This window comes from Oryza glaberrima, chromosome 2 (genome assembly GCF_000147395.1).
Source record: "Oryza glaberrima chromosome 2, OglaRS2, whole genome shotgun sequence".
Classification (NCBI taxonomy): domain Eukaryota; kingdom Viridiplantae; phylum Streptophyta; class Magnoliopsida; order Poales; family Poaceae; genus Oryza; species Oryza glaberrima.
In genome coordinates this window covers 25,348,378-25,369,495 of record NC_068327.1, presented here as the reverse complement: position 1 = coordinate 25,369,495, position 21,118 = coordinate 25,348,378, and the positions used below count along the sequence as shown (strand labels likewise).

Sequence of the window (21,118 nt, the reverse complement as noted above, 5' to 3'; positions counted from 1 at the left end):
ACCGTCCTAGATAAAGATTGGTAAGAGGGAGAGGTGGGGAGAGATGTGAAAGAGATAGGAGAGAGGAGAGGTTGGAGGTAGACGACATGAGCTCTTGACATATGGGTCTAACTTTTTTTTTCTAACTGTAAGTGCTACGTAGACATCACGTAGGATGAAATCTAGTCAACATGCCATCTCAGCTTAAGCCGATCTTAATTGTGCCTTGGGACTACTTTGTACTGGTTTTGGAAAATAAAGAGTGTGTTGTACACCGTTTCACGGCTAAGGAGTGACATTAAAACTCGACCCTTAGGTAAGAGATGTAAAGTAGACTTTTTTCTTGTTAATTTGTTATAAATGGTACTCATATTTGGCCCATTCATGGGAAGCATTGGGCTAGAAACTAGAATCTGATGGCCCAGCTGTAACGTGTTCAACGGTATCGTGTCCCGTCCTAAGACTTGAGAAAGAAAGGCCCAATTATTCAGGAAGGCCCAGAGGGCTGAATCAGTTGTGTTCCGTACATACAGCACGTATTGGGAGGACTTGAGGCCCATATATTTTCCAGCAGGCCGAAAACCCGAAGTGCGTAAGAAGCAGTGCAGCATTTTCATCTGGATACAGCTGGAATGCTGGATACAGTAGACTATTCACGATCACAAATTAAAATGCTGGATATTTTATAAGTGAAATACTTCTGAATATCATTGTATTCCATATGATAGCTGCATACGACATTCACACCATGTCACTATCCTATCGGTGAGTGTATATATATCTTGTCGTACCGCGCGTTTCTCTCACAACACGTTCATCGATCTATTTGGGCTGTGATTAGTTCCACGCCAAAATTAGAAGTTTGAAGAAAAAAATTGAAAGTTTAAGTGTGTAGGAAAGTTTTGATTTAAGTTGGGAACTAAACTCGGCCTTGTTCTATTCTTTGTGTTTAGTTTTGAACTCCTCTTGCATGCGCCAGTTATCTCTTGTTGAGACTAGTATCTAGCTAGCTTGAGAGGTCTCACAAAGTCTCGAGGTCTCAAGTTAGGGCTCCTTCTCATCAGCTCTGAGCAAGAAGCTTCCAAAGTTGAAGTCTTTTCCATCATCGCACCAACAACATTCTTATGTCAAAGTAGTACCACGGTTCGTTAGTTGGGTCAGGTAAGGTTAGACCCCGACGAACCATCCTGTGTTCATGTGACGCCTGGTTAATCAGCTGCTCCCCCCGGTCAACATCTCAACCGCGTACTCGCGTAGCCCCCTGCTGTCCCCACATGCATGTACGTGGTTAATCAGTTTGCGTTGCGTGTTCATGCACGCGAATGCATGCCGATTATTGTCTCCAAACTGGACTAGACGAGTAGTACTAGTAGTAAAATTTCACGGAGCCAGTACACTGAATTCGTAGCCACGCGTTGAATTTTACTCGTAAGATCAGTGTGCTGCATACTCCTTTGGGAAACCGGTGAAAAACCCCGTTGAAATGGTGGGCATTCTGAGTATAGGAACCGATCTGAGGGCCCCTTTGAATCGAAGGATTTAGAAAACGTAAGAATAAAAAAAACGTAAGATTTTGATAGGAATGTAAGTGTAAAATAGAGGATTGCAAAACACAGGAAAAACACAGGAATGACCGTTTGATTGAACCATAGGAAAAACATAGGAATTGGATGAGAGAGATAGACTCAAAGGAAAGTTAGCAAGAGGTTGAAGCTCTTGCTAAATTTCCTCCAAAATCTCTATAGGATTGTTCATTCTATAGGAATTTCAAAGGATTGAATAGGATGTAATCCTTTGTTTCAAAGGGCTTCATAGGAAATTTTCCTATAGGATTGAAATTCTCTAAAATTTCTATGTATTTCCTCCAAATCAAAGGAGCCCTGAAGGAATCTCACTCGGTAGCTACCATGTGACTGCATGCGTGAGCAAATGGTATTTACATTTTGTTATCTCTGTGGCGCGGTAAGTAAGCACGCGCACGGCGCACACGCTGTCGAAAGTGAAAAATGGCTTGGCACTAGATCGCTCACAAGAAGCCGGACATTTCCGTTTGGGATGTTACTTGCCCTCGGATACCATCCATCCACTAGCCAGCCAGAAATGTTTTAGTATGAACAAAGGCCATGACCTGGAGGAGATAAAAGGCGCTCTCATCAGTCTCTGACAAAAAGGCGAGAAAATGTCTTCGACTTGTGCCTGCCGGTAGGACGTCACATTCCACGCATCCATATCTAGCTAGTGCGTCCCCGCAAAGCGGCTTTCGTCCAAAAAGAAAAGAAAGAAAAAAGTTTTAGTGGTACGAGTAAAATACTTGTCCGAATTTAAGCACACCCATGACCACGCGGTGCTGCACCCTCAACGTTCCGGTAATCCTATTGGCGCACAGGTTTAGAACGAGACGCATGACGATATCAATCACCCACCCACCTAAAAAAAAAGTGGCCCGATCGATCGAGCTCGCATTTCTTTATGCACAATGATTAGTTGAGGTCCACTCGAGGGGAGAGGTGCGATGCAAAACCTCGCGGTATATAGCAACGGCGCCACTAGGCTCCGGCTGATCTAGGTCCCCGTTGCGCTTGCACCACCTGCTCTCCATCGCGATCGTAAGCGAAGCCGGTATCAAGAGGGCGTGTACTCGTGACATCGTGTGTGTGCGTGTGCGCGAGCGCGCGCTGCAAGATGTTGGACAGGTGCGGCCTCTTGGCGTTTGCCCGCTGCTGCTGCGTGGGAGGCGGCGAGATGGAGAGCGATGCACGCGTGTCGGACGAGCCGGGCTGCGGCGGCGGCGGCGGCGCGGGGTCGGTGGTGGAGAAGGGCGGCGGGGTGGTGGCGAGGCGGTTCGGGTGGGCGGAGATCGAGTCGGTCACGGGCGGATTCTCGTCCCGGGTGATCGGGCAGGGCGGGTTCAGCACCGTGTACCTCGCGTCGCTCACCTCCTCCCGCCTCGGCGCCGTCAAGGTGCAGCGCAGCAGCGAGCGCCTCCACCGCGCCTTCTGCCAGGAGCGCGACGTGCTCCTCTCCCTCCGCCACCCCCACGTCGTCCGCCTCCTCGGCTACTGCGACGAACGAGGTAAACACGAAATCACTCGTCACCTCATCGACGAACTCTATCTACGAAATCTCCAACTCGTTTTGAGTTAATGCGGCGGCGGCTGACATGAACTTGTTTCTGTGTGCAGATGAGGGTGTATTGGTGTTCGAGTACGCACCGAACGGCGACCTCCACGAGAGGCTCCACCACCGGAGCGGCGGGAAGAGCCGGACGGTGCTGCCGTGGGCGCGGCGCATGGCCGTCGCGTTCCAGGTGGCGATGGCGCTGGAATACCTCCACGAGAGCCGGGACCCCGCCGTCATCCACGGCGACATCAAGTCCTCGAACGTGCTGCTCGACGCCAACCACGACGCCAAGCTCTGCGACTTCGGCTTCGCGCACGTCGGGTTCTCGGCCGCGGTCCGCCCGCCGTCCGGCGCCACCAGGGCGTCGGGCCGCCCCGTCATGGGCTCCCCGGGATACGCGGACCCGCACTTCCTCCGCTCCGGCGTGGCCACCAAGAAGAGCGACGTGTACAGCTTCGGCGTGCTGCTGCTCGAGCTCGTCACCGGGCGGGAGGCCATCTGCGCCCAGACGGGGCACCGGCTCACCGCCGCCGTGGGGCCCTCGATCGGCGAGGGCAAGCTGGCCGACGTGGTGGACCGGAGGTTGGGAGGTGACTACGACGTCGAGGAGGCCGCCACCGTGGCGGCGCTGGCGCTGCGGTGCGTCAGCGACGGCACCGGGCTCCGCCCGTCCATGGCGGAGGTGGTGCGCGAGCTGCAGGAGAAGACGACGGCGTTGATCTCAGCCGTCGGATCCAAACCAAGCGATAAGATGGTTTCATGAGTTACCCGTCGAAAGGCTGTAAATAGCATGTTAGGGAGGCTCCAAAAGTTCATTTTTTTTACCTTATCTCATCATCATCCGTGGATTAGTTGAAACTTTGGGATCAAGTAGAAAAATTTTGTGATGTCATGCATGGATGCGGTTATTGTAGGTATGTAGTGGCCCATTAACAAGGGATCTTGTACATGTTGTTGAAAAGATATACATGATTTACCTAATCTAAACATGTGATCTTGTGAGTACTTTGAGACGGATTATTGATAAGAAAGTCAAACTGGCATTCAGCAACGAGGAATTGAACAGATCTTCCTAGCCGCTAAGTCTATACTATTGCACGCATGTGAACAAGGTTAATTTAAGAGAACAAGCCGCCACACTGCAGAACAGCAGAAGTTTACTTGGCTAGAGCAAATATTGGAAAAAAAAACAAAATCTCAAAGCAAAGCAAATTCCACTATCCATGCTGCCATGGAATATAAGTTTGAGCCAATGAGTAAATGTACTCCCTCAAATTTCATATTATAAATCGTTTTGATTTTTTCTCTAATTAAACTTCTTTATATTTGACCGAGTTTATGGATAAATTTGGCAACATCTATAAAATCAAATTAGTTTTATTAAATATAACATTAAATATATTTCGATAATATGTTTATTTTGTATTGAAAATATTACTATATTTTCCTATAAATTTGATCAAATCTAAAAAAGTTTTACTAGAAAAATTCAAAACAACTTATAATATAAAACAGAGGAAATAGATGATATATTTCTACATTAACGGGAAACTGCTATAGTCTCTTGAGGAGTATCCCCTCGTTTTGTCAACACCATCTAAATAGTTAAAAAAAACATTGTCAATATTCATACAACATATATACCACTCGACAAAATCTTAAGATTACAATTAATTCACATGTCAAAAAATAGAAAAAGACAAATTGAACATATGAACAATACCAGTACTATTTACATATTGATTTATCCTTTTTATTTTCCTACTAGTGTATATTGAGTTTGAACTCAATTTTTAGTAGAGTAATTTTTGTAGATAATAGATGTTACTACTCTCTACATTGTTTTTATTCTTGAATTTTTCACAATAATTTACATTAAATTTAATTAAAAAGGTATACGAGGGAATATCCTCAAGAGATTATATCCATTCCCCTACTTCAACATGTACAAAATCCTGTTATCCCCCCGCCCCCCTCTAGATAATGCGTTATTTCCCCCCTTTAGAAAACAAAATATTGCACCTAGAAACATTGTACGCTCGTAAAATCCCAAATTGAAAAATGAACATCATCTATATATACCGCTTCATTTCACATGGCAGAGGAGGTGCATGCAGAGCCATTTCTTTTTACCAAATTACCAGTTCATAAATCATAAGCCTTCCCGTAGTGTTCTTGATTACACTGTTTTTCCTAATCAGTTTTCTATGCATCCCCCAGATCCCCTCCCATACACCTGCACGTTTTCCAACAGGAGAAAACGAAATACAGATCTCTGCAAGGCCAACATGTGGAGCGCGCTGCTTCAAAACGAGGCATGAACCTGACCAGGTCATATGGAACCTTGGAAAGAAAACGCACGAAGAAGATGGCGTCGATATATATTATTGGTCGCTGCTGTTGACACCCCAACTGAACAGCTAGGCTAGATCAGGGACGACGACGGCCCTGAAATGAAAACGACTTTTATCGTTCAGAAAAGCCTTCGAGAAAGACTACAGGCGAGGGCGAGCAAATCATAAATGTGTCCTATATATGTAACTGTTAACAAATCGTCCCCGGTCCATTTGGTCACCTACTGTAGTGACGTTAATTATAATAAGCTGCAAGTTGTATGCATGATTAGCGTTGCATATACAGTACAGCTGAATGAATGTAGGGGAGCCGTGCAACTAATGCAACGATATGTCCGAGTGTACATCACTCATTCCCCCTAATTTTGCTTAAGAAAAATCATTACCGTTCGCGCTGCCTTATTATTAACTAGTTTGCTTTACGAGATGCCGAGTGCTCCTTCTGTCTCAGAGAAAATCAATTTCTAAATATGAATTCAGATGAGTTGATTTTGGAAGTTCTTTTTTTAACGGGAGAAGTATTACCTTAATTCTCAAGTACTACATGTCATCCTAAAATACTTGCAGTCAAACCTTAAAATCTTAAAAACAATTAACATAAAACATAAGGATTTAACATAGGAAATTGGTATTAATATATTTATCATGAAAAAAACTTTCATACAGTTATATTTTTAATATAGCTTTTATATACATGTAATTAGAAAAAGTAGCGACGCATGCGGTGACTTTGTCAATCTCAGGATTTGCCGGCCCAGTCTTCGAAGATGATCATACGGGTAGGGTTTGTGTGCTGCGTTTATAGGAGTGAATGCGCGTGCGTTGTGAGTGTCTGTGTTATACTGTGTAATTCTAAAAAAAGAAGAAGAAAAAGTAGCAATGAAACATGTGTATTTGAGATTGTTTCGATGAATACCTCACAAAAACTGGCCATGTTGATATATCACAGTGTCATTAAATCTGAACATTTTATAACTCCCAACTAACTAAATTAAGTGGTTGAGATATTTATTAATAAGAAGTTTGTAAGAACTTTTAAGTAGAGTAAGAACTTTTAAGTAGAGATGTACCAAGAGGTATCATCATTTTTAGCAAAAATTTTAGTACACAAAGTACTGAGAGAGATACTAAATTTTACACTAACAAAATATGATATCTCCAGGTACGTTCTCTGGGTCGTAAATTTGCTATTTTAAGTATGTGCAGCATGGCTCATGTCAAAATTTGGGTACAATTTATTTTTTTTTAAGAGAGAAGGATAGAGTTATCCTTTCGTCCTGTGTAAATTGCAGCCAGCATCCAAAATTTTACGGACCCATCGTTTCGCTTATTCAGGGGAATAAGCGAACGGCATATTTGTAAATGAAAAATAATTTGTGAATAAAACTTTTATATATGTGTTCTTAGCAATCTAAAAGTAATGGCTGAAAAATAAATTTCGATGAAAAAAACCTAAAATCAACTCCAAATTTAAAGTCGAAAATTTAAATTTTCGCTGATAAGTATAAGCGAAAAGATTATACTACATACTCTAACTCAGTATCCCAAATTGATTATTTAATTATAACTACTTTATGTTATTTTAATTAATATATAAATTAAACATCAGATAATTAATATGTATAGTATTTTTTTAGTAATTTGTATTCTAGGTTCCCTACGGGATAACCCACTTGCAGTCTGCAGTTGAGGGTCCTGGAACATTACAGCGGGGCAGTAGGGTTCATTGAGACACGGGATATGTAGCTGCAATTGTTGCATCTACTGCCCAGTGCGTTCCGCGAGGCTGGCTGGACAAAGCCTGATCATAAAATACTCAAAGACAGCGTGGTTTCAGAGCAGCAAAGCTGGTGATTTTTAGCATTTTGCTCGCCCCCAAAATCCCCACTCACATGCAGTCCAGAATCCAGATCGCTTAATTCTGGAGGGTGCAAAAGTCTCCCTGAAGCTCTCTGTTCGTCAGCGACGGATCAACCGGAAAACTGATGCTCGCAACGTGATTCAGGAGTAGGCATAAGGCATTATTCTTGATCGCTTGGCATTAGCGTTTAGGCAAGCTGTTATCCTGCTCGCTTACACCAGGCTGGGTGCAGTCTGAACTCTGAAATCCTCGTTCGTTTGCGGTTGTGCTCTGCTCCTGCCACATGGGGGAATTGATAGATCTCTGTCTGTGCTTGGTTTGATTAGTTATTAACGGATAACGTGTTGCATCATTGATCATTCTTTATGCGAATAGTAAACTGTGGAAATATTGTGCAATTATTGTTGAAAATGGCAACGCCCAAAACCTACTTTGCATGACTATTCAAAACTCTCGAGGGGATGTCCCCTCGTTGTTTGCATGTCACCTAAATGATGATAAAAAAATTAAAAAAATTTAAGAAGATGTATTAATATATGATATATCACTCCACAAACATGCAAGTTCAAATTTAACTTATACATCTCACAACGAAAAAAACAAATTAAACTACAGCTAGTTAACGTATATTCACAGTCAATTTTGTTTTTTTCATTGCGACTTGTAGAAGTTGAATTTTAATTTGCATGTTTGTGGAGTGATATATCACATGCTAATACATCTTCTCATTTTTTTTAAATTTTTTTATAACCATTTAGATAACATGCAAACAATCATCCCCTCGAGAGTTTAAAATCCACTCCCCCAGTGCCAATTGTACTGATGACAGCCTCACAGGGCCGGCACCATCTCATTCTTCAGTGAATGTATGGATGGAGCCCTTGTGTGAAGGTACATCCAATGTATACAAAATTGTGCGGTTTACCGTATGAGGTAACCTTTTCAGTTTTTAAACCATGTTATATTTTGCTGCATGCGATTAATTTAGTGTCAGCTAAAAACTTAAAAAATATATTAGTATGATTTTTTAAAAATTAGTTTAGAAAACGTGTGCGTAAAAAAGAGAGGGTAGAAGGTAAAAACTTGTAGTTGCAAACACAGCCTTAATCTCCCTCCAATATTCCAAGTGAAGTACTAGCATTTTTGTGTATGCTTTAGATAAATTCACATAGCATATACCCCCTTGGTCCAAACCTAGGCCTCAAAAGGAATTTTATTATAGGATTTGAACGTTTTAAAACAATCTTTCTCAATAGCTTACCTAAACAAGGTCCATTATTTGGTTAATCTTGCGTTGACTGAGTAAAACATGTATTTACGGAAGTTTTCACCAGCTCAGCGTATTTACTGTTGCGTGGTTCAACCCAAAAGCTTAAACTGAAGAGAAAAGGTGGACAATTCACTTATATTCCAACACTTTCCCTCAAGCGAGACTCCCTCAAATCTCTAGCGTTCACTTTATATTCCAACACTCCCCCTCAAGTCTCTAGCGTGGAATAGAAGCGGGTTGTAACTTTTATTTAATTGCGCGCCAGACAAGATTCGAACTCGATATCTCTGGCTCTGATACCATATTGAGTTGCATGAACCGACCAGTTCAACTCAAAAGCTTAAGCTGATGAGGAAAGATGAGCAATTCACTTTATATACCAACATCTTCAAAAGCTATTTTTTTTACTTGTATTAAACACTTAACCTGCTAGACAATGCTAGGATTGGCCTTGCTGAGGATCCAAAGCACCCTTAAACTCTTTACATATCTTCTTTTATGTATAACATGTCGGAGCACCCTATTTCCACTAGTCATTTTTTTTTAAAAAAAATAAAACAATCCCTCCCTTTCTTTCCAAAGAGTACAATAAATAAGAGTATAGAACGTGACAATACAATATGCAACTGAAGTATAGTGATACATTATCACATCACACAAGGTAGAACCGTATATAATCCACGTGTTTAGCTGTAGTATATTACTACTACTATATAGTAGTAGCTTCTTTCTCTGCTTACTTCTTCACCGCCGAAATCTTTCTTCGGCTGGCTTCTTCATCTCCTAAAGCCGAGCAGGTTGAAGAACAGCAAGAAGTAGTTATAGCTGAAGACGTGCCTCAGCGTCCCGATCTTGCTCTCATCCCATGGTGGGTATCTGAACATGAACTCGATCAGAAAGCTTCTCTTGAACACCGCCTTCTTGTGGCTGAACAGCTCGAATGAGTACTTGCCGTGGTACTGTCCGAATCCGCTATGGCCAACTCCGCCGAAAGGGACGCTTTCAAGAGCGTACTACAACATGACAGTGGTAAAAAACGATGAGAATTTTACTGCGGTACAGTTTTAGCTCTGAAACGGGGTGTGTGGCCGTGCATACCTGCACAACTGCGTCGTTGAATGTGACACTCCCGGACGACGTTTCCTCTACGATCCGGCGTTTCAGCCTCTCGTTGTTGGTGAAGGCGTACATCGCAATCGGTTTCGGCTTGGACTTCAAATACGCGATGCAATCCTCGATCTTCTTTACCTGCAAACGGATGATCAAATTGGTTCAGTCGTAGGTTGCAGATGTATGTGAAATCATCCACCCAGAAACTATGCAATCGTTGTCAGTGCGTACCGTGATGATTGGGAGAATCGGGCCAAATACCTCCTCCGTCATGACATCAGAATCAGCAGGAGGATTTAGCAGTAAGGTTGGCTCAATATTCCTGCAAGCAATTGGGATGAAATCGTGCGGGACCAATTGTGTGCAGACGCTTGGCCAACAGGTTTTCAGAACTTACAGTTTCTTGGGGTCCATGTAACCACCGTGCACTACAGAAGCTGCCACCCTATTATCCTCCAGATAGCCACTCAACCTCTCAAAATGTTTTGCGTTCAGGATACGGGCCATGCCACCCGGTTTGGCCATGAACCTCTTAAGAGTTGATTTCAGTAGCTCAATCTACAGATAACAGAAAAAAAATGTGCAAGAAGAGACATTGTAAGTCACGGTGTTTGTATGGCAAGAAGTTTTACAGCGTAGGATTTAGAATGATGAACCAGACCAGAATCGGTGCAAATCTCTCCTCGACGATTACGTGATCGATGGCGATGCAAGCCTGACCAGCACAAGTCGACCATTTCGCTCCGATTATGCGGTTCACCGCAATCTGTGTCATTGGTGTACGGGACACTGTCAACCTGTCCTACAGTGTGACTGTATACTGCAGCGAAACTGAATATTGATGAGAAATTGAGGATTCTACCTGCCTATCCCTCTTACTGTCCAGCCAATCAACGATGCATGGGCATTTCGAACCCAGTTCAAGTGCAACCGGGGTCAAGTGTTTGACTGCTTTAGCCATGATAATGCGTCCTATTCTGGCACTCCCTGATCAAACCCAAGAAACGACCATTAGATATGCATTGAGAACAACTAGATTTACATAACTTTTCCGTCTGAAAAATGGTGAGAAGAGAAACAAATTAGAGGTGATTTTGCAGGCAATGGAATTTGTACTACCGGTGAAAAGAACCTTGTCCCATCTGTGCTCCATGAGTTCCTCTCCAACATTGGGGCCTCCCAGGACGACCTTCACTGCCCTGCTGTCCAGATACCTCGGGATGTTGGCGGCGAGGAACGCGGCGGTGGACGGCGCGAGCTCGGAGGGCTTCAGAACAACGGCGTTGCCGGCCGCTATGGCGCCGGAGAGTGGCTCCAACGCTAAGCCTGCGGACAGAGCGTACGGACACACGGAGAATGGCCAGATTTAGTGCAGTGGGCATGATTCCATTAATTTAGTTTGGTGACACTGGTGACGGAATATCCTTAAATTAAATACAGTACAATTAAGCGTTACTACATCCGTTTATAATTTTTACATTATAAGTCGTTTGATTTTTTTTAGTCAAATTTTATTAAGTTTAACTAAGTTTATAAAAAAATTAGTAACATCTAAAATATATAATTAGTTTCATTAAATCTAATATTACATATATTTTGATAATATGTTTATCTTGGGTTAAAAAATACTATTATATTTTTTCACAAATTTAATCAAACTTAAAGAAGTTTGACTAGAGAAAAAACCAAACGACTTATAATATGAAATGGAGGGACTACATACTTTTATTTGCGGGGGTTATCATATTTATGTTCAACACCTCGAGAAGCAGGAGCAATCACATTAATTTTTTTAACTACCCAACTAACTGCAATAATGTGTATTGTTCTATTGAATCTATATTTGGATCATATAGTTTTTTTTAAAAAAAACAAAGCTTTAAAGAATCTGAACCATATTGCATTATTTCCACCCTTTTTTTCTCTTGTAAATTTAAGTAGGCGAGGTACTACTTTCTCTGGACGAGGGAAATATGAAATAGACAATAAACCGTTAATTTGTCTCCACGAGGCCTCGATTGGATGGGTTTAGTCCTGGTCCAATCCACCCATCCATGTGGATGAGCTAGGACGGAGGCCCACCCAAACAAATCCTAAGGAGTAAAGACCCTGACACAGTAACACCCCAGTTGAAATGCATAGTTTTTATTTGTAATCCTAAATTTGAAATTGAGGTCCAATTCGAAATGTTGAATTCTTACATATTTTCTATACAGAGTACTACATTCATTTACAACAGAAACTTTCTTTCTTTAAAAATTTTATTAGAATTCAAGAGGTATTGTTTGATTTGCGCAAAAAAAGAAGTAGTTGAGACCCATCTACATTTTGAATCATTTAGTATATGAAGCTTCAAAAGTGTTTATGAAGCTACTCCTTCCGTCCTAAAATATAAGCATTTTTGAACTTTGATACGGTCTCTAAGATACTACTTTGACCAACAATATCTATAAAAGTAAAATGTTTTAAATAAAAATAGTTACATATTATGATAGTTTGTTTAATGATAAATCTAGGTAACATCAAATTTACATGATTGATCTTTTATATTTTTTTTGCTATTAATAGTTAAAGTTGAAAATGTTTGATTTATCACTATGCTAAAAATGCTTATATTTTAGGACAGATGGAGTACATGCGTCAACCAAGTCAACCAAAAAACTTGAGCTAATGAGAGAGAGCCAACGGTTCACTTCAAAACTCCACATGAATCCTGTGGATGTTGTACCTTAGAGCAGGTACAATACCAGGCTATATGCCAGCTATAAACACATATCAAGGAGATAAAAAAAGAGAGATGAGCAGTGGGCTACAAATTTGTTGCCAGCTGCAGCACGGGCTCCTAGACAAAATGTATGTATGGCAGGTGGGACTATGTGCTAATAGTGTAGTATACGTTTATATGTTACTATTGTATGAATTGGCTATTAAATTAACTACAGATGATTTGGAGCTAGCAGTTGGTTGTACTATTAAACTTGCTCTTATAATACATGGAATGGAAGAGCTTTAAGTTTTTCATTTAATCACATCAGCTATCATATGAATTTCATGCCTGACTCTAATACCATATTAACGTGCATCATGGACTATTAGCCAACTCGCTTAAAAACTTAAGTTCATGAGAAAGTACGAGCAATTCAATTCAACTAACTTCATTAGCCAAGCATTTATAAAACTTTCTACTCCATCCGTCTTAAAATATATAGTAACAATTTAGAATGGGATTAAACTTATCCTAAAACAACGAATTTATCATACGGTATGTCCAAATTCATGGTTTAGGATAAGTCTAATATTATCATAGGTTGTTATATTTTAGGATGAGAAAAATAGTATAAATTTTGTTTTTCTACAATATATCTGCATTTAGGGTAACCATGGAGTGCATTCCATTTCCCAGCTGTCAGATCAGGGGCATGAACGTCTAAACATTTGACCTACAGTAACCGTCACAGCTTTATCTACGTACTCCTTCCGTCCAAAAAAAAAAAAAGACAAACATTGGTTTCTTGTCCAACTTTTGACCGTTCGTTTTATTTGAAAAAGTTATAAAAAAAATTAAAAAGATAAGTCACGCATAAAATATTAATTATGTTTTATCATCTAACAACAATAAAAATACTAATTATAAAAAAAATTTATATAAAACGGACAGTCAAACGTTAGCACAGGAATTCACGGTTTGCTTTTTTGGAACGGAGGGAGTAATCTTCTGGGACAGTGCTGTGATGAACAGTGTTACAGATTTCTGGACCACATCAATACATCATCTTGTGAACACCCAAGGGTGATGAGTGCAACTGATAACAACCCCGTGTGATACCAAATTGTCTCAATTGCCCGTATGAGTCGGTTAGATATATATCAAATCAATCTACATAGTATTGTGACCCGTGATTAACCTGTATCGAAATAACGTGATTTGTCGTTACAACCACGCACGTTCCTGTCGATACAGAGTTGTCTTCACTGCTTCGTAATGTGTTCTGGTAGGTTGAGTGGAGTGTAATAATAACTTAATCCACGAGGCAATTAATACCGTGAGATGATGCATATCCAACATGATAACAACGTGCCAGTCCCTGATTTTTGGGCGGGCAAGTGGGCAAGGGAGTTTATTTGTGATTTAACAGACACCTTTTGCCCATTATGGCAAAATATAACTCTAGAGAACTTGCTACCGGGAGATTTCTGCTTCTTCTAGAACAGAACAGAGTATAGGGTTTATTTCACTTCACCTAGTGGCAGATTCCAGCAGGAGAAAACGAGCACGACACCGAGCGGCTCCGGCACCACCATCGCGGTCGCAGGGAATGCAACCAACGGCGATTCCGCCTACAGCAAACAAAAGCACAGCGTATGAGGCCACAGCCATGGTAACAAGAGCTAGTACCTGTCTGAAATGCATGCAGATGTAACACTGCACGAGCTTACTGCTCACCCTCTCCGGAGCCGCCCATTTCTTGAGGTTTTGCAGCGTGTACTTGATCGACTTGACAAGAATCCCAAGCTGAAGACGGTACATACAAAAACCATATACCAGCTTATAAACCAAATGCAGAGAGACCAAAGCATGCATGCATGGGACGGATTAGTAAACGTGTCGGCGGTGACTCGCTCGATCGTCACCTCGTCTCGGAACGACTCGCCGCGGTGCTTGCCGAGGTCGTCGTGGAGGACGGCGAAGATCTCCTCCTCCTTGTCGGTGAGGAGCCTGATGAGCGCCTTGAGCTGCGACTGCCTCCACTCCAGGTCCTTGGTCCTCCCGCTCTCGTACACCTCCCTCAGCCCGCTCACCATGCCGCCCAACACGACTGCGGGCTTCGGCTTCTCTCCCATGGCGGCTACCATTGCCGGGGCCATGCGCTCGCTCTCGCTTGCTTTTCTAGCTCGCTCGCTCGTGCACGTCGTGAACTCGTGGTGGGGGTCTAGTGTTTGGTTTCTCTCGGCTGGCGCGTGTGTTGTTGTTACACGGCGAGAGAATTATTGCAGGCGATTTGGCCTGATCAGTGTGGCGCACGGCATGGTGGGGTTAAATAGTGCACGAGCTGACGGGCGGGGCGCTGGGCGTGGCAGACAGGCAGTTGCGTCGCGATGCGCCGTCGCTCGTCACGTACCGGTGGGGCGGGCAGAGCCAGAGGGGAGGAGGGATAAAGTGGCGCTCGTTGATCGATTGCTAGCTGTTGCGGATGACACGGGTACAGTTGGGACTTGGGACCTGTTTGCCTTTGTTCCGATCCCTATCTTGGATCGTCAGCGTTACGGAGTTAAAGTTAAAATGTGAAGTGAAAGAGTACCGGCCTTCATTCGTCCTAAATCAAATGCAGCTATATACTAATTCAAATTTTGAGACGGATAGAGTAGCAGTCTTTATAATAGTGGAAGCATTTGTTTCAAGGGTTTATTGGAACCATATCACCCTAATTTTATAAAATTTAAGAGATGCCACTCGTATCTCAATGACATGTAGACCCCACATGAGTCAATGACACGTGAGTCAGGGTGACATATCACAAATTTTGTAAAATTTGTGTGGCATGGTTCAAATTTTCCCTTGTTTTAGGTTTTCAAAGGTTAATTTATGAGTTCTACAACCAGTAATAAATGTGGTACTTTGAATAGGTAACTGCAGAAGTTCAAAAATAAATGTATTTTTTAATTTCTTTTCAGGGACTAAAAGGGAGTCTGTTGGTAAAGAGAGCGCTAGAGTATAAATGGATCAATCATTCTTTGTCTTCACTTTATATTTTTATAGGTTGATCGCCTAGTATAACAATAGTATATTGTTTTGACGTAAATATGTAACACAATAAATTAGTGAACTATAAATGCATTTCTAAAGAATAGTGAACAAACTAGAAGTCCACCGACCTAACATGTAGTTATGTACTCCCTTCGTCACATTTTAAGCGTAGCCATAAGTTTACGTGTTCAACTTTAATCGTCCGTCTTATTTGAAATTTTTTTATGATTAGTATTTTTATTGTTATTAGATGATAAACATAGTACTTTATGCGTGACTTATATTTTTCAATTTTTTTTAAAAAATTAAATAAGACATAGATTAAAGTTAGACACGAAAACTCACGATTGTATCTTTACAGAGAGAAATGATCTTTTATACTATAAGATACTAGGATGCAGCCCGACAGCAGGCAAACACTAAACTTACCTACACCGGATTGAGATCCAGACTGGACTGCATGTATTGTAAGCCGTTCATTTTGATGATCAAAAGCTCAGATTCATTACGATAGTACCTGTTCTTTTAACCCCACTGCTACTGTACTGAAACAACAGTATATAAACAATATTTATACTACAACAGTTTTACTGCATTACAAAGCTAATATATACCGTTTAATTTCAATCCAACGCAACATATACATTTGGTACCCTTTTATTGTGGAACAAAAGTGTGCGATCGTATTTTACTTTTTCATTGTGGATCAAGACACTATAAAAAACACATTTTTTCTAACGTAGGGGTCTTTTTTTCGCAGACGGACATGATTCTTATAGCCAAATGACCGTCTAAAAAAATATAAATCAGGGTGAAGTTCGCTGTCCGCCTGCGAAAATCCCACTTAAGCGGCGCCTGCGAAAATCATTTTCACAGGTGGACTACTTAAGCGGCGCCTGCGAAAATAGATTTTCGCATGCGAACCTTTTGTGGTCCGACAGCAAAAATCGTACCTACCAAAAAAAACCCACCCTTATCTTCTCCTCCCACCCCCACCACTCAACTCTCTCTCTCTCCCTCTCCCTCCACTGACTCAGTCTCCTCTCCTCTCCTCTCCCTCACTGACTCTCCTCTCCTATCATCTCCGACGGCGCGGCGGGGCCGACGACGGACGCGACACGCGCGGGGCGGCGCGGGGCGCGCGGCCGGCGGCGTCCCCCCTCGCCCCCTCCCTCCTAGATCTGGCCGGAGGAGGGAGGGGGGAGGCCGGCGGGGACGACGGCGGCGACGGCGTGCACGGTGCGGCGCGGGTCGGCCGGCGGCGTTTGCCCTCCCTCCCTCCCTCGCAGATCTGGCCGGGGGAGGGAGGGGGGAGGCCGACGGCGGCAACGACGGCATGGAGCAGCGGCAGCGACGACGACGGCGGCAGCGGCGATGACGACGACGGCGGCGGTGGTGGCTCCCCTCCCCTCCCCTCTCAGATCCGGCTGGGGGAGGGGGGCGGCGGCGAGGCGCGTGGCGGCGGCGGTGCGGCGATTTTTTTTGTTCGTTTTTTTTGCATTTTCGCAGGCGGGGCGTTGCCCCGACTACGAAAATCATTGATTTTCACAGTCGTTGTGTTGCAGGCGGACCTCCCTCCCGCCTGCGAAAATTAGTTTTGGCCGCTTGGGAAAATTGGTTTTCTAGTAGTGAGAGAATTGTCCTGCACAACATATAAAGAAACTTGGCATCATAATTAAGGATACAGCCCACGAGCTAGGAATTCAACCCACGACCTTAAGGTTGAAACCACGTAACCCTTATCCAATCCCTATATTAGCAAGTGCATATCTACATTTTACATTTAGATCCTTTTTGCAAATGATCATAACATCATATAATTTGATACTCATAGCAGTGTATTGTAGTATCCTTCATCAACCCATGGCACATAGGTGGTGGTGTTTGAATCTCATGAAGATTAAGATTAAGTGTTTCACGCAAAACGATGTTGTAATAATATGTGATTAATTGAGTTTTAATTATTATAAACTTAAAAAATAGATTAATATGATATTTTAGAGTAACTTTAATATAAAAAGTTTTCGCACGAAATACACCTTTTAGCAGTTTGAAAAACGTGATACAAGTATCCAAAATTTAATCCTCTCTTTACAGAGGAATCGAACGTGCCACGAGTATAGTAGCGTAGTATAGCTACTATACTACCTATCTAGGGGTACACGCGCGCAGAATAGGTGAGAGCGGCAACGTGCGTCAACTAGGAGAAAATAGACAATGATCTATCGGTAAAGTGATATTTCATCTTTCGAGTAGGCATCCACTTATTTCTTACATAAACGTTTTGACTGTAGTCAAAATCAAACTATTTTAAGTTTAATTAAGTTTGTAGAAAAAAGTAGTAACATTTTCAACCCAAGATAAATTTATTATGAAAATATATTCAATAATTTGATGAAACTAATTTAGTATCTATTATATTATTAAAACAACCTGGAAATGAGGCACCACGTTCGCTGTGGGGGCTAGAAATTCCCATATTAATCGGAGAAAAAGAAAAGAAGAGTCCAAATAGAAATACAATCTAAAAAAGCTGAAATTCGGAATTAAAAGTAAGCAATATTGAAAGAGGAGTCCGTATAGGAACCCAATACGAGATTAATCAAATTCGGAATAAAAATAAAATAAAATCCTGAATTAGCAAAAAAAAGGAGAAGAGTTCGAGTAGGAATACAATTTTAAAATAACTGAAATTCGGAATTAAAAATAAGAAATATTGAAAGAAGAGTACATACAGGAATCCAATACGAGATTAATTAAAATTCAGGATAAAAAATAAAATCAAAAAAATCAAAATTAGAAAAAGGAAAAGAAAAGAAGAGTTTAAATAGGAATACAATTTAAAATTAATTAAAACTAGGAATTAAATATAAGCAATATTGAAATAAGAGTAAATATAAGAACCAATAGTAGATTAATTAAATTCGGAATAAAAATAAAATAAAATCTGAAATTAGAAAAAGAAAAGTAAAATTTCAACTAGGAATATAATTTATAAATAACTAAAATTGTTGATAAAAATAAAGACTATGGAAAGAAAATACCATCTAAAACACATGATGAGATTAATTAAGTCACACATCTATATAGGAGCAGAGTGGTGGCGGTTCATGGGACATCTAAAAACTATTAATAAAACACCAAACAAAATCCTAATGACGATTAAAACGAAGGACGATGGGCAAGTCGTGAATCATCGGTCAAGATAGTTGGTGGGGCTTCTAGAAAGTAAAAAAATAAACCCCAATGATAATCATATTTGATTTTTAAAATCTCAATTACAATAAAAATAAGAGGCAGCTGGCGGGTCGTATAGGAGTACAATGGCATAGCCACTGATGGTTGTGGGTCTTCTAGAAAATAAAAAATGAATTCCAACGATAGTTATGTTTGAGATTTACAATCCCAATGGCAATAAAGAGTATGCGGCGGATGGGTCTTAGAGGAGTATATTGGCAGCGTTTGATAGGATTTCTATTATGAAAAAAAATGAAACCCAATGGGACAATAAACTCTAAAAACTATAAGATCCAATTTTTAAAGGTTCGGTCTTCTAAAAATAAAAAATAAACCCCAATGATAATCATGTTTGATTTTAAAATCTCAATGACAATAAAGAAGGGCGGCAGCGGGCGAGCCGTAGAGGAGTACAGCGACAAAGTCGCTGATGTTTTGGCGGAACTTCTATAAAATAAAAAAATGATCCTAAACAATAATTATAATATATTTTAAATAATAATGACAATAAAAAGAAGATGCAATGGACGGTCGTAGAGGAGTATAATGACAGCGTTTGACGGGACTTCTAGAAATTATAAAAAAGAAGTCCAACAGGACAATAAAGTCCAAAAAGTTTTTAGATCTAATTTTTAAAGGTTATAAGAAGAATGAATAGAAACAGTGGTAGATTGAGCTATATAATAACGAATAATATGATAGAAGTAAAGGGTGCTGATGTGATTTTCAAAAACTATGAATTTTGAAACACGAGGATAATAAGGTTTGGCCTTTCAAAATCTTAAGACATCGAGATAACTATTTAATAAATTTTAAGTGAAATCATATTAAAAAATATATAATTTTATATGGGTGCTAGCCGCGCAATTGCGCGGGCCACCCAGCTAGTTATAAATATTTATATATTTGTTTATAAGCTTAGTCAAACTTGAAACAGTTTGACTTCGATCAAAGTCAAAACGTCTTATAACCTGAAACGGAGGGGTATCACCTAAAGAGTGATCCGAAAAAAATTGATAAAAAGAAAGACAAGATAAATTAATATGAGATATATTACTTCACAATCAAGTTCGATTTCTACAAGTTATAACAAAAATACAAATACAACTATATATGTATATAAACTATTTTAGTTTATTTTGTTCTTTTTTTCACAACTTGTTGAAGTCGGATTTAATTTTAAATGTTTCTGAAGTGATATATCTCATATTAATATATATTTTTATTGTTTTTATAATAACTATTTAGGTGCTATAAAAAATGAGAGGATGTCCTCTCAACCGACGAAAATCAAATTCGGCTGGACTACGTTCTGTGATGATCAGGCTTCAGCTGTACATGATAATCAAAACAATTATCTAAACTGGCGTAGTGTCCCTGTTGTCGGGGCTAGGATCTACGTATTGATTATGCAGTTCGATCAACGCCTCAACTGTTTGATGTGCAGTTCAAATTCATTGGCAGTTCATTACTCGATGCAGATGGCGCCGTACGTAGCTGATGGATGGCTCTCTTTAACGATGGTTTTTAGAAGCCCCCATAATGAACGTCAACCACCGTCAACCAGACGATTAATTTGTCCCGGTTCTTAGCTACTGCCTGAGGTGAACGCCGACGTACACATGCAAAACGTTGCGACCCAATCCGTATATATAACGGGGGATGTGTACTGGTGTCAAAACTGATCAAAGAGGCATACGTTGGGTCGGATTTGGTTCCTGTGCAGTCCTTAGTATGACTGCAACTTAAGGCAGTCATACTATAGCTGTAGGATGCAAATCCAAAGGCCCAAATTTGATAAGACATTGTTCATGCAAAAAATCTAGCAAAGACATATTATAGGAAGCCTACTGTATCATTTAATCTAGACCTTCTATTGAGAAATTGAATGGATAAGATCTTGTGCAGTCCCTAACGTGCAGCTGTAGTTGGGACTACATCTAATCCCAATCGGGTTGGGTCAATCAGGCATTAATTTCTGCCAAATCAGCAGATGCAGAGATTGCACGAGCACCAGAGGCAGTGACGTCGTTCCTACAGTATTATGGAGTACTTTTGCAGATGGGATATTAACGTTCGTCTATATCACCTCAACTATCAACCAGATAAAGTTATATCGTAATTGCGATGTTTAGAATTAGTTAGAATTAGGATCATTTGCTCTTATGTTTAGCTGAGGATATTAATGGATATATAATTTGTGCGGTTTGGGCGCCAACTGGAATGACCAACAAACATCTTAACTTCATAACTGTACCGACGTAGGTAGCCATCTGCACCGGCTCGTTGACTTGCAGGGATAGCCTTCCGGCCATCTCCAATCCTCCATGTAATCTGGTATCCATAACAATGAATACAGATGTGGTAAGAGAGTTAAGGAGGAGAGAAACAAAAAGATGAAGAAATCGTTTCTCATGTAAGAAACCATCTCTACACAAGAA

The 21,118-nt window shown here is 41.0% G+C and overlaps 2 protein-coding genes across 2 annotated transcripts; one reads left to right on the top strand and one right to left on the bottom strand.

Annotated features, from left to right (window-relative positions):
* The first annotated feature begins 2,351 nt into the window (after nt 1–2,351).
* Nucleotides 2,352–4,086, top strand: LOC127763316 (salt tolerance receptor-like cytoplasmic kinase 1). Its single transcript, XM_052287971.1, has 2 exons — nt 2,352–3,052; nt 3,162–4,086. Exons 1-2 carry the CDS (start codon nt 2,662–2,664, stop codon nt 3,860–3,862), a joined length of 1,092 nt encoding a protein of 363 aa, XP_052143931.1. The 5' UTR covers nt 2,352–2,661; the 3' UTR covers nt 3,863–4,086.
* Nucleotides 4,087–8,971: 4,885 nt separating this feature from the next.
* On the bottom strand, nt 8,972–14,711 carry LOC127764536 (aldehyde dehydrogenase family 3 member F1-like). Its single transcript, XM_052289425.1, has 10 exons — nt 14,327–14,711; nt 14,139–14,207; nt 13,936–14,032; nt 10,814–11,020; nt 10,557–10,681; nt 10,356–10,460; nt 10,092–10,252; nt 9,926–10,016; nt 9,683–9,832; nt 8,972–9,597 (listed from the first exon to the last, which is right to left on the bottom strand). Exons 1-10 carry the CDS (start codon nt 14,558–14,560, stop codon nt 9,361–9,363), a joined length of 1,476 nt encoding a protein of 491 aa, XP_052145385.1. The 5' UTR covers nt 14,561–14,711; the 3' UTR covers nt 8,972–9,360.
* Nucleotides 14,712–21,118: the final 6,407 nt, after the last annotated feature.